At 41.2% G+C, this 12,580-nt stretch overlaps 1 protein-coding gene across 2 annotated transcripts in view; it reads left to right on the top strand.

Annotated features, from left to right (window-relative positions):
- The window catches only part of usp24 (ubiquitin specific peptidase 24), a 147,301-nt gene that overhangs the window by 50,808 nt on the left and 83,913 nt on the right, over nucleotides 1-12,580 (top strand). For both annotated transcript variants that reach the window (XM_078408399.1, XM_078408398.1), the window contains 5 exons: nucleotides 5,437-5,548; nucleotides 7,200-7,276; nucleotides 8,067-8,207; nucleotides 10,650-10,703; nucleotides 10,788-10,903. In XM_078408399.1, coding sequence (XP_078264525.1) covers nucleotides 5,437-5,548; nucleotides 7,200-7,276; nucleotides 8,067-8,207; nucleotides 10,650-10,703; nucleotides 10,788-10,903 — 500 coding nt within the window. The remainder of the gene's footprint in view (nucleotides 1-5,436; nucleotides 5,549-7,199; nucleotides 7,277-8,066; nucleotides 8,208-10,649; nucleotides 10,704-10,787; nucleotides 10,904-12,580) is intronic.

The following is a 12,580-nucleotide window of genomic DNA, read 5'->3' as shown; positions in this document are numbered from 1 at the left end:
AGGAAATATCCAGTCAGGCCAATGACAATGCAATCTACATTTATTAATTGAAAGGTTGACAGTGCTATTTTGCACTTGGTCTCCAAGAACCTCACCTTTACCAAGTTTAGATATCACTTGGGTCACTAAGCTTCACACTGTATCAGTTTTGATCAAAACTTGGACCAAATAGCAGAAACACAGAACTGCAGTGAGAGTAACTACCCCTAACATGTCAGTGTGTGGTATCAGGAGCCCTGGTAAAACTGAAGTCAGTGGGGTTTGTGCATAGGATTGTTTTTTTTTTTGAAGAGGTGGCCAAGAGGATTGACCAGGCAGGGCAGTTGAGAATGGTAGGCTGGTCTGGAAGGTTGGATCTCTGGGTAAGCTAAGCAATTGAATACAAAATTGTTTTGGGTCGTCCAATCCCTTTGCATCGCCGTTCTCCATCAGGATTACCTCGGGGTCTTCAGTTTCTTCCCAGAACAGAGACTTAGCCAGTTCCCCTCAACTAACACTCCTCCGTGAGACAGACTTGTCCTCGTCCTCGACAGCTTTTCTTTCTTCAAGTCAAAGATGTAGCCATGGGCTCTCGCGTGACCCCTAGCTATCCATGCTTTTGCTTTGGTTATGTTAAACGCTCTGTTCCAAATGTTCCCTGGCAGCAATCCCCGATTCTTTTTACGCGACATTGACTGCATTGGAACTGCCTCCTGCATCTGTGAGACACTAACTCTCACAGCTACCTTGACTACCCCTCCTGCCGCCATATGTCTTGCAAGGTCGCCATCCCTTTCTCACAGTTTCTTTGTCTCTGCCGCATTTGCTCGCAAGATGCGGCTTTCCATCCTAGGACTTCAGAATGTTCTCTTTCTGCACTAGATATGGTTTCCCCCTGCACAGTTGTGGATGAAGCCCACACCCATGTCTCCTCTGTTTCCATCATTAATCACATCATCTTGTCCCCAGCCCTTTATGATTTCTGAAAACCTATCTCTCCACGATTCCTTGGTTCGCTCACCCTTCCCTGCTCACTCCTCCCCCTTCCCAGGCATTTTCCACTGCCACTGCAGGAAATGCAACATCTGGACCTACACCTCTTTCACCTCCACTCAGGGACCCTAATCCCAACAGCCCTTACAAGTGAGACAAAGATTTACTCGCCCTCCTCCAATCTCGTGGATTGCATTCAGTACTCACTGTAGCCTCCTGCATCAGTAAGACCAAGTGTTGACTCAATGACCATTTGGCTGACAACTTTCTGTCTATCGGGGCATGCTGGAGCTCCAGTTGTTAGCTATTGCTCACTGCTTTAATTCCTCTTCCCATATTGACTTTTCTGTCCTCTACCTTCTCCACTGCCAGAGTGTTCACGTGCAAATTGGAAGAACAGCACCTCGTATTCTGCTTAGGTAGACTATCACCCAAAGACAAGAACATTCAATTGTCCAATTTTAGATAACTCCCTTCCTCCTTACCCAGTATCTCTACCCCATGCTCTCCATTCCTCCTAGCAATCAACTATTCCTTTCCCTTCCACCATCAGTCTCTGATGCCGATATCAGAAGATCCTTCGCAAGGGTGAAGCCCCAACAGCATCCAGCCTTGATGGTATGCCTGACCACCTTCTTAACACCTGTGCAGAACAACTGGTTAGATTGGACATCACCATTATCTGATGTTCAACACAATTATCCCCTCTATTTCAGCTTATTGTCAAACTCTGGGAACTGGGTCTCTGCTTATCTCTCAGCGACTGGGTGCTCTATGTTCTCATCGGCAGACTGCAATCAATTGAATTGGTTACAACATTTCCTCCTCATTGACTCAGCATAGGGGTAGCTCAAGGCCTCGTGCTCAGTCCTCCATTCTAATCTCTATCCGCGACTGCAGCCAGACAATAGCAATGTCATCTTTAAATTTGTTGATACCACAGTTGGTGGACAAGTAATGCGTAGTGATGAGTCGGAGTACAGGAGGGAGACTGATAACATGGTTGAGTGGAGCCAGAACAACAATCTAGCTCTCAATGTTAGCCAGACCAAGGAGCTGATTATTGACTTTAGGAACGAAAAGCATAAGGTCCATGAACCATCTGCATCAGTGGGACGGCAGTGGAGAGTCAACAGCTTTGTTCCCAGACGTGCACATCTATGTTCTGTCCCGAGACCAGCACATTGATGCAATCACAAAAAGCTGATCAACACCTCTACTTCCTCAAGACTTTGAGTGGATTCGGCATGTCATGAAATATTCTATCTAACATAAAGATGTACAATGGGGAACATACTGACTTGTTGTATCATGTCCTGGATCATTAAATTGAGTGCCCAAGAATGAAGAAGGCTGTAGAAAGTTGTGGCTGTTGCCCGGTCTATCACGAATATATTGGCCTTCTTGCCATCCAAGGGATCTACAGGGAGGCAGCTAATATCAAAGACACACAACACCCTGGCCACGCTGTCATATCACTGCTGCTACCACCAGGAAGAAGATACGGAAGCTTGAGAACCATTAGTCTAAGTTCAATAACAGCAGCTTCCATTCAACCATCAAGCTCTTGAACCACGCTCCACAATCCTACCTCATCACCAAACTACTATGAACTTTGAATAAGGTTGCCAATCTACTTTGGATTGTATTATTATGGTCTGGTTACTTAGTATAACTGAAAATTTATTGTATTATTTATTGCATATTTATTTATTGTGTTATTGTGCCTGTAAAGCTGCAGCAAGTAAGATTTTCATTTTTCTGGTCCCGCTGCAAGTGACAATTAAACCCCTCCCCCAAACCCTATCTATGATTTGCTGCCTCGGGAAAATAGTCGACACAATCGAAGGTCACTCGTGGCCTTGTTATTCTTTCTTTTTCCCTCTCTTATTGGGTGAAAGATATAAAAGCTTGAGAGCACATACCACTAGATTTTCTTCCCCACAGTTGTCAATCTCTTGAATGGACCTCATATGCTAAGGATGTATTTGTGATCTTCCAATTTACCTCTCTGCAACCTTTGCATTTTTTTATCTGCACTTTCTCTGCAGCTAAAACACTATTCTGCACTTTATTTTTCTCTCTTGCACTATCTGATGTATTCATGTATGGTATGATTTGTCTGGATAGATTACAAAATAAAGCTCTTCACTGTATCTCGGTATACATGATAATGAACCAATACCAATAATAAACCAAAGCAATACCAAACCAACAGTGGAGGGTTGTTTATCAGTTTGAAGGCCTGTGAGCAGAGGTGTGCCACAGGCATTGGTTTGGTGTTTGTCATTAATAAAAATAATTTGGTTGAAAATGTAGATGGCATGATATTTGGTGGTATTGTGAATAATGAGGGTGGTTGTCTAAGGTTACAACAGGATGTAGATCAACTGAGAGAGTGGCCAAAGGAATGGCAGATGGAGGCAATCTTAATTCAGACAAATGCAAAGTGATGCACTATGGGAAGTAAAATCGGTGTAGGACATGCACAGTAAATGGCAGGGCCCTGGAGAGTGCTGTGAACCAAAAATTTGAGTACAAGCACATTGTCCCCTGAAAGAGGCAGCGCAAAGCAACAGGGTGGTGAAGAGGCAATGACATGCTTGCCTTCAATGACCAAGGCATTGAGTACAAAGTTTGAAATATAATGATAAAAATTGTACATATCTTTGGTTTGACCGCATATGGAGTGTTTCATGAAGTTCTGGTCACCAAACTATGGGAAGGATGTGATTAACTTGGAGAAGATGCAGAAGGGATTAACAAGAATGTGGTCTGGATTGGAGGGCTTAATTTACAAAGAAAGATTGGACATGCTGGGTCTATTTTCTCCAGAGCAGAGAGATGCCCTTGAAAAAGGATATAAAATTGTGGGAGGTAAAGATCAGGTAGATAGCCAGAATTTGTTTCTTATGGTGGGGTATCTCAAGCTAGAGAGTATAGGCTTAAGTGAAAGGGATAAGGTTTAAAGGGAATCTGAGGGGGTATGTTTTCACTTTGTGTACAAGTGATCACCCTCCTCTCTCCCCATTCTCCCCCCACGCACATTGCAATGCGCAGATGGGAAGCATTGCGTTCCATATCACTATTTACAAGAATACAAAGCCACATCATCTGTGCATCAAGAAATGAGAGTTGACAGCAAAAACATTTTATATTCATTACTACTTTTTCAAAAGTTATGTAAGAGCAAATTATATTCTGCATCTCAAATCTTTGGATAGTGATTTATGACTTTTATGAAGGTACATTTTAGTTACCCAAATGGCATATAGATAGTTGCCTGTAGATGCTCTCTGAAATGAGCTGCCAGAGAGGCACTGGAGACAGGAACAGGAATAACATTTAAAAAGCATCTGTGTAGATAATTGAATGAGTAAAGCTTCGAGAAGTGGAATCAATGCAGGCTAGTGGAATTAGTATGGCTGGGCATGATGGTTAGAAGTTAACTCTCCTAGTCTTGAAATAATAGGGGAGGAGTTCTCAGTGCAGTGCTTTAGGCTAACACGATTCAGCTGTTTTATCAATGACTTTCCTTGCATCATAAATGGGGATATTTGAATTCACAACTCACGCCAACAAATGAAGCAACCCATGCCTGAACATACCTCATCCAAGATGACATAAAGGAATGTGCTGATAAGTGGCAAGAAACCTTCATGCCACAAAATCTCAAAGCAATGATTATCAACAAGAGTGAATCTAGCCACCAATACTTGACATTTAATGGTATCGACATCACCAAGATCCTCACCGTCAACATCACCATCATGAACATCCCCAACTGTTGCTACTGATCAGAAGCTCATTTGCAAGAGCAAGTCACAGACTGGTTAACCTGCAGCAAGTGATTTACCTTGTGATCGCCCAAAACATTTCCACCATCTGTAAAGTGAGGAACATTATGGAATACTCCCTTCTTGCCTGTGTGAGTGCAGCTCTGATAACACTCAAGAATGTTGATACCATCCAGGATAAAGCAGCTATTTGATTGGCACCCCATCCACCATGATCTGCATTTTTCACATCTATTGTTAGTGCACTAACTGCTGTGTGTAATATCAATCAATATCAATGTACTACAATAACTCAAAACAGTCTCTAAACCCATAGCCTCTGCCACTGTGATTGATAAATGTAGCAGCCAATTAGAAATGCCACCACCTGCATGTTGCACACTATAATCCATTATTTTGAGGCTAAATTCTCAGTTGTCTTAATCTGCACCCCTCCAACATGTGAAGTGGGGGTGAAGCAGGACGCATCTGGAAAAATGAATGAATAAAAATCGTGGTTGTAATAAGTAGTTAATATGAAGGATTTAAAAGATTATAATATTGCTGAAACTGAAAGGGGGATTTTTTGGTTTGATACACCATATGGTTTTGTAGTTTTGAGAGTAAATGTGAGAAAGAAAATGACTTGCAATGTAACATTTTCTTTTGAAAACTGATATTTCCCTAGTTGTGCTTCGAATGGTTTACCAAAGGGCATGGGGACTTGGAGAGTGATGTTCAGCAACAGCTTTTTAAAGAGAAAATTCTCAAGCTGGAACCCTATGAAATCACAATGAATGGTATGTAGTTATTTATGTGAAGAACAAATATCTTGTGCCTTTTAAATCCTTGGCACTTCAAAATGTTTCACAGTTAATCCAGCACTTTTAAAGCGTAATTGGTACTTTGTAGGCAATTTGCAGTTTTGCATGTCAACCTATTCATGATGTATGTCTAAATAATATGCCTCTGCAAAGTTCACTTAGGGCATCACAATTTCCATTCAATGGAAATAATGGTCTCGATCCTCTGCTGGCCTTGTACTCATCAGACACCTACCCTGAAAGCCGTTTCTTAGCTATTTTGCAACCCCGGCCCATTTCTTGCCCGGGAGACTGACAGGCGGGCGATTGTGAGGCTCGGCGTAGAGCAAGGCCTTTCCACATATGTGACAAAGCCTACTCCTAGAATTGCATTAAGAGCTAGTTAAGCACTTCCCCAAAATTACTGGTTGCCCAAGATATTTAATGTTTGTGAATTGGGCCGCACAGTGATGCAGAGTTAGAGTTGCTGCCTTATAGCGCCAGAGACCTGGGTTCGATCCTGAGGCTACTCACTTTTCACCTCGCCAGCCTCCGCATCCAACACATGATCGTTCGACATTTCTATAACCTCCTAAGGAACCCCACCACTAAACACATCTTCCCATCTCCACCCCCTTCTGCCTTCCTCAGGAACCGCTCCCTCGGTAGCTCCTTGGTTCATTCATCCCTTCCCACCCATACCACCGCCTCCCTCGGTACTTCCCCTACAACTGCAGGAGATGCAACACCTTTCCTTTTACCTACTGCCTTGACTTCATCCAGGGACCCTGACAGTCCTTTCGGGTTAGACAGAGGTTCACATTTGCCTCCTTGAACCTCATCTACTACATCGGGTGTTCTCTTGTCTATCGCTGAGACCAAACGTAGACTCTGCTGAACACTTGCGCTTGGTCCGCCAAGGCCTACGGGATCTAACGGTTGCCAACTATTTCAACTCTCCTTCCCATTCCTGTGCTGACCTTTCTGTCCGGGACCGCCTCCACTGTCAGAGTGTGGCCACACACATATTGGAGTACATCAGCACTTTGTACTTATCTTGGGCATAAACCAGCCTCTGCAGTTCTTTGCTTCTACATTTTGACCTGGCCCTCCTCTCCTTTATCTTTATTCCACTTCCCACCACAATCAGTCCCCAAACCAGAATGTTGCCTATCAATATTCTCTCGATATGCTGCCTGAGCTACATCAGTACTTTGTCTGTTTTTTTGTAAACCAGCATCTGCAATTCCTTATTTCTAAATATTTTTCCTTGGCTGTTTGCAATTATGCTGCCTTTGAAAACTGCATGTTAAAGACTGGACAGTATTTGAGCAAGAAAATGTGTTGTAGCTAGTTGGTGAGTTGCATTGATGAGAGTCCGAGATCATGCCTTCATTCTATCCTATTAAACTTAATATCTGTGGGATCCAGACAGAAGTTCAATTGTCAGCCCTGTTGTTCATCCTCAATATATTTTCCTCAGCTAAAATTGGTGCTGACGAAGATTGCCATTCTGGTGTGTAACTTGTGCATAAATTACTGAAATTAATAACCCAGCTCAGTTTTTCCATTTCATTGCTTAGCCATCTCGGGTCACCTAAAATAATCCTGTTCTGAAACAGTAATCAACTGCTCTGGTTCTTTGTAGGTTTTAATCTCTTCAAAACTTTTTTTGAGATTGTAAATCTTTCTGACCATCGACTGAAAAAACAAGGAGCTCAACTGGTAAGCTATATGAATTCATGTACTTGTATTTGTGTTGGAAATGTTCATGGATAATTACATTTGCCTTTGAGACTTAGCTTTTTTTGGAATCGAATTAAATAATGGAGTGAGTTAAAAAATATCTGTGATTTTATTCTGCCTGTTGTGCCATGGTTGTCTAAATTCCTTAGGTTGCATTGCAAACAATGATGTACAGTTTTTTTGGCATGAAGAATTAAAATGTCAGTTCACATTTGAGGTGTGTTTTTGTGCACAGCCTGTGTGAGTGGTCCATTTATATATTTTTCCTTTTTTTAAAAAAACATCTCTATTTTCATCTTGGAGGAATGTTAGCTACCACTATTAATCATAAACCCAATGACTCATAATTATTGCAACTGCACCTCATTTCCTGTCTTCGACAAGAACTACTTCCCACCATCACAGTTTTTTAGTTTCTGTCGTATCTGCTCTGATGATGAGGTTCTCCACACCAGCGGGACAGGCAGCATCTCTGGAGAGAAGTCTGAAGACCCTTCTTCAGACTTCTCTCCAGAGATGCTGCCTGTCCCACTGACTTATTCCAGCATTTTGTGTTACCTTCAATTTAAACCAGCGTCTACAGTTCTTTCCTACACATCCTGGATAACATAGATGGATACCTTTGGAATTTGTATCTGGTGATTAATTCTCTATTAATTAGAAGCTACAGACCATTTATAAGAAACCTGTTAAAATTTGGAAGTGTCAAATGTGGCATGGCTCAAATGATACTGTTGAACTATTGCACATTCTTGTTTCTGTTGATCAGCATGTTGAAAAGTTGGAACTATCAGGAATGGATTTTATCTGGAGAATTGCCATGGAGTCACCAGATGAAGAAATTGCTCATGAGGCGATCCAGCTGATCATTAATTACAGTTACATTAGCCTGAATCCACGTTTAAAAAAGGTATACTACAAAAATAAAGTATGTCTGAAATGGATTAATCCTTCGAAGTGAATGTCAAAATATTTGCTTAGACCTGCAAGCCCTAAGTTGCCAAAATTTGGATATGGCCTTTGTTGAATAATGATATTCATGCATGTGAAATTTGTAATTGACAAACAATCTTTGCTTCGGACCACAATTAAATTTCTCTCTCTGACACAAAATTTACCTTTTTTGTCCAAATTATTTATATCAGTTCATTATCTATAGTTTTGGTTTTTCAAAAAAAAAAAAAGTAAGATTCAAAAGCTTGTATGTAACAAGAGGACTGAATAGCAATATATTCCAATGCGGGTATCATGATTCTGACAGATAAATCTCAATCTCTTGCGTGTGGATGTGGTGTGATTCTGAATTTTATATGTATTAAAATATGTCAGAGGTAATAGAGAACATTAAGGGAGATAAATTCCCAGGGCCTATGAGATCAGTCCCAGGTTATTGAGAGTGGCAAGAGGAGATGAGAGGAGATTGTTGCTGCCTTGACGAAGATCTTCGCATCTTTTCTGGCCACAGGAAAGGTCCTAGAGGACTGGAAAGTAGCCAGTGTGTCTCCTTTATTTATAAAGGGAAATAGAGATAATCCAGGAAATTACAGGCCAATGAGCCTTGCACATGCGGTAGAGGTGCTATTGGAGAGGATTGTTCAGGATCGAATTTCCTTGCATTTAGAAGAGAATGGTTAACTAGGGATAGTCAGTATGGCTATGTGCAGGGCAAGTCATGCCCTGTAAACTTGCTGGATATTTTTGAGGAGGCGACGAAAGTGATTGACAAGAATAGGGTAATGGATGTTGTTGACAAAGTGAGCAATTTGACAGAGTCTCTTATGGTATGCAGATCCAGGAGATTAGGGTGCATAGGATCTACGGTGAATTGGTAGTTTGGATTCAGAACTACCTTACCTGTACAAGACTGAAAGTAGTGGTAGCAAGGTATTATTCTCGCTATAAGAATGTAACCAGTGACATTCCATTGAGTTTAGTTGTTAGGATGAAAATGTAGATGGGTTTGCTAGTCGATTTCCAGACACCAAAACAAAAATTAGTAGAGTTGGTAGACCGATAGACTGTCAAAATATGCAGCAGGATATATATCGGTCACAGAAAAGGCAGAGAAATGACAGAAGGGGTTTTTAATCTGGGAAAGTGTGAGGCGTTGCACTCCGGGAGGTCCAATGTAAGTGGACAGTTAATGGCAGGCTCCTTAAATGCATTGACGTATAGAGAGTTCTTGGGGTCCATGTCCATAGATCCCTGAAAGTGGCAACAAGATTGTGGTAAGAATTTCACTGTTCTATCTGGGACATATGACACTAAAACACTCTTAACTCTCTTGACTAAAGAAAGTGTGTAGTATGCTTGTACTCTTCTGTCAGGATATATAATATTAGAGTCAGGAAGCCATGTTGCAACATCATGAAACTTTGGTTAGACCGTGTTAAGAGGGTTGGATACAGTTTTGGTTTTCCCATTACAGGAAGGATGAGACATTGGAGAGGGTATAGAGGAGACTTGCCAGATGATGCCTGGATTAGAGGACGTTAGCTATAAGGAGAGGTTAGACGTATCTGGATTGTTTTCTCTGGAGTGTTGGAGGCTATGGGAAGATGTGATAGAAGTATAGAAAATGATATGTCAATCAGAACCTTTTTCCCCAGGGTGAAAACCTCAAAAGACTAGATCATAGCTTTAAGGTGAGAAGAGTAAAGTTTAAAGGAGATGTGCATGGCAAGTTTTGTTTTGTAGAGAATAGTGGGAGCCTGGACCATACTGCCAGGTATGGTGGTGCAAGCAGAGAATAGTGGCATTTGAAAGACTTTTAGATTGGGTAATGAATATGCAGGGAATAGGATGATATGGGTCACTTGCAGGCAGATGGGATTAGTTTAATTTGGCATCATGGTCAACACAGACTACTTGGGTCATAGGCCCTGTTCTTGTGCCATACTGCCCTATGTTCTTGTTCTAGGTTCTAAAGCCATGCCACGGATATGTATATACACACAGTGCAGCAATTTTATAAAATTGACCAGTATAATTTGAAATTATCAGTTGAAATGCAAGCATTATTTTTTAGACATTACACGCTAATAATGAGGAAAGTAGCTTTTGCATTCCAGCTCATTTACAAAGTATTTGTAAAAACATAAACATTTTGGAAAAATTCTGCACGTCAGGCAGCATGTGTAGAAAGAGAAAGTTGAAAGGAACTCTTCATCAGATTTGCAAAAGAGGAATTTGCAAAGTAGTAATATTCTAAATTGAAACGATTGATTTTTCTCAGAAATGTAAACACTTTATTAGCGTCCAGAATAATTTCAGTTATGAAATGTGTATTGTAACTTTCAGTAAATATGGCACATCGTTGCAAAGACTTACTCTGATTTCACTTCTCTTTCAGGACTCTGTTTCCCTTCATAAGAAATTCATTGCAGATTGTTACAAACGTTTAGAAGTAAGTAGGAGATTAAATGTGGGGTTTTTTTCATTGCTGAGTTCATTTTTTAAATTCTTTGCTCCATTTTTCACCCATGTGTAGGTTGCTAGTTCAGCTTTAGGAGGCCCTACCTTGACGCATGCTGTTACAAGAGCTACTAAAATGCTCACAGCGACGGCCATGCCCACTGTTGCTACATCGGTACAGTCACCATCCAGGTAATGTTGTTTTCCTTCATGTCCTTGGATATCTTTCTGCTCCTTTAGATCTTGCTTATGTTGTGAAATGGCAATTGGTCATATTATATGGAAATGCAAAGACTTGGCCTTTTGATTTTAAATTTTACTTCCAAGGAATCTTTAAGTTCAAAGGTCTATTTCTTAATGTGGAGTAAACTGTTGTATGGATAACTGTATGCCTCTTAAATAGCCTGCAATGTTCTTGCATTTCAATAGTTTGATGGAAACAGATTTTATCGGAACAATTTAATGCAGAGCTTCCTAAAATCCCTGATAAGAAGCAACAGTTGAACAGAAACATGGGGTATAGTTGGGACGGGTAAAATAAGTTGCTGCTGTTCTTGTTTATATTGACCATGTTGAAAAGCTGGAGCTATCGGAAATAGATATTTATCTGGACAGTTGTGTGGTGTTATCTGCCCGGTGGCAGAGGTGCCAAAGGCAAGGCATAGACCCATTCAGCAAAGAATCGAGTTTGTAATGGGGATAAACTTTTGATAAACATTTTGTTCTTCCCATACTTAAAGGAAATTTCATGCCAATCAATTACTAGATTTCAGCCAGGGAGTTAGAGGCAGTTGTGGTATCAAGGAAGACAGTTGGAAGAGATGTATTTATCATTGGTGTTGATATAGAAAAGGATGCTAACTTTCGGATGTTTCTGAGTTCCAGTATGTAGATAAGATAAACACTGGCTAAGTGATAGATCTTTGATTATCACCAATGATTAACAGTATAGTAGCAGCAAAAGAAGCCATTTCAAATGATTCTGAAAATACCAGGACGTATGAGAATGGAATTAATAATAATAATAATAATAATATTCATTTATTGTCATTGCAACGAGTACAACGAAATTAAAAAATAGCCAATCCTGACGGTGCGTACAAACATATATGCAATAATGCAAAAACAAATAAATACAATTATATTAAATACAAGATTTTTTAACGGCGTTGCCTAGTGCAAAGGTAGTGTTCAGTTCTCGTATGGCCCTGGGGTAAAAACTGTTCTTAAGTCTGTTTGTTCGGGATTTGATCGACCTGAAACGTCGACCAGAGGGCAGATGAACAAACAGACGGTGGCCGGGGTGGGATGGATCTTTTATTATTTTGCCTGCTCTACTGAGGCAGCGTAGGCTGAACAGGTGCTCCAGGGAGGGCAGTGAGCAGCCGATGATCTTCTGGGCCGTCGTGATGACCCTCTGAAGGGCCTTCCTGTCCTTTTCTGAGCAGCTGGCATACCATGTGGTTATACAGTATGCCAGCACACTCTCGTTGGAGCAGCGATAGAAGGACAACATGAGCTTCTCCTGCAGGTTGGTTTTCCTGAGGATCCTCAGGAAGTGGAGTCTCTGCTGTGCCTTCTTTACTGTGGTGATGGTGTTGGTAGACCAGGTAAGATCCTCTGCGATGTGCTTACCCAGGAACCTGAAAGCGGGTACCCTTTCCACACAGACCCCATTGATGTAGAGTGGGTCGTATTCTACACTGGTTTTTCTGAAGTCAATTATAAGTTCCTTTGTTTTGGAGGAGTTCAGGACAAGATTGTTCACTGAACACCATGCTGCCAGCCTTTGGATTTCATCCCTATAGGCTGTCTCATCTCCTCCTGAGATGAGTCCAACCACAGTCGTGTCATCCGCGAACTTGATGA

The sequence above is a fragment of the Rhinoraja longicauda genome, chromosome 11 (assembly GCF_053455715.1).
Source record: "Rhinoraja longicauda isolate Sanriku21f chromosome 11, sRhiLon1.1, whole genome shotgun sequence".
Classification (NCBI taxonomy): domain Eukaryota; kingdom Metazoa; phylum Chordata; class Chondrichthyes; order Rajiformes; family Arhynchobatidae; genus Rhinoraja; species Rhinoraja longicauda.
Note: the sequence above shows the minus strand (reverse complement) of the source record. Positions and strands in the feature narration are given on the sequence as shown.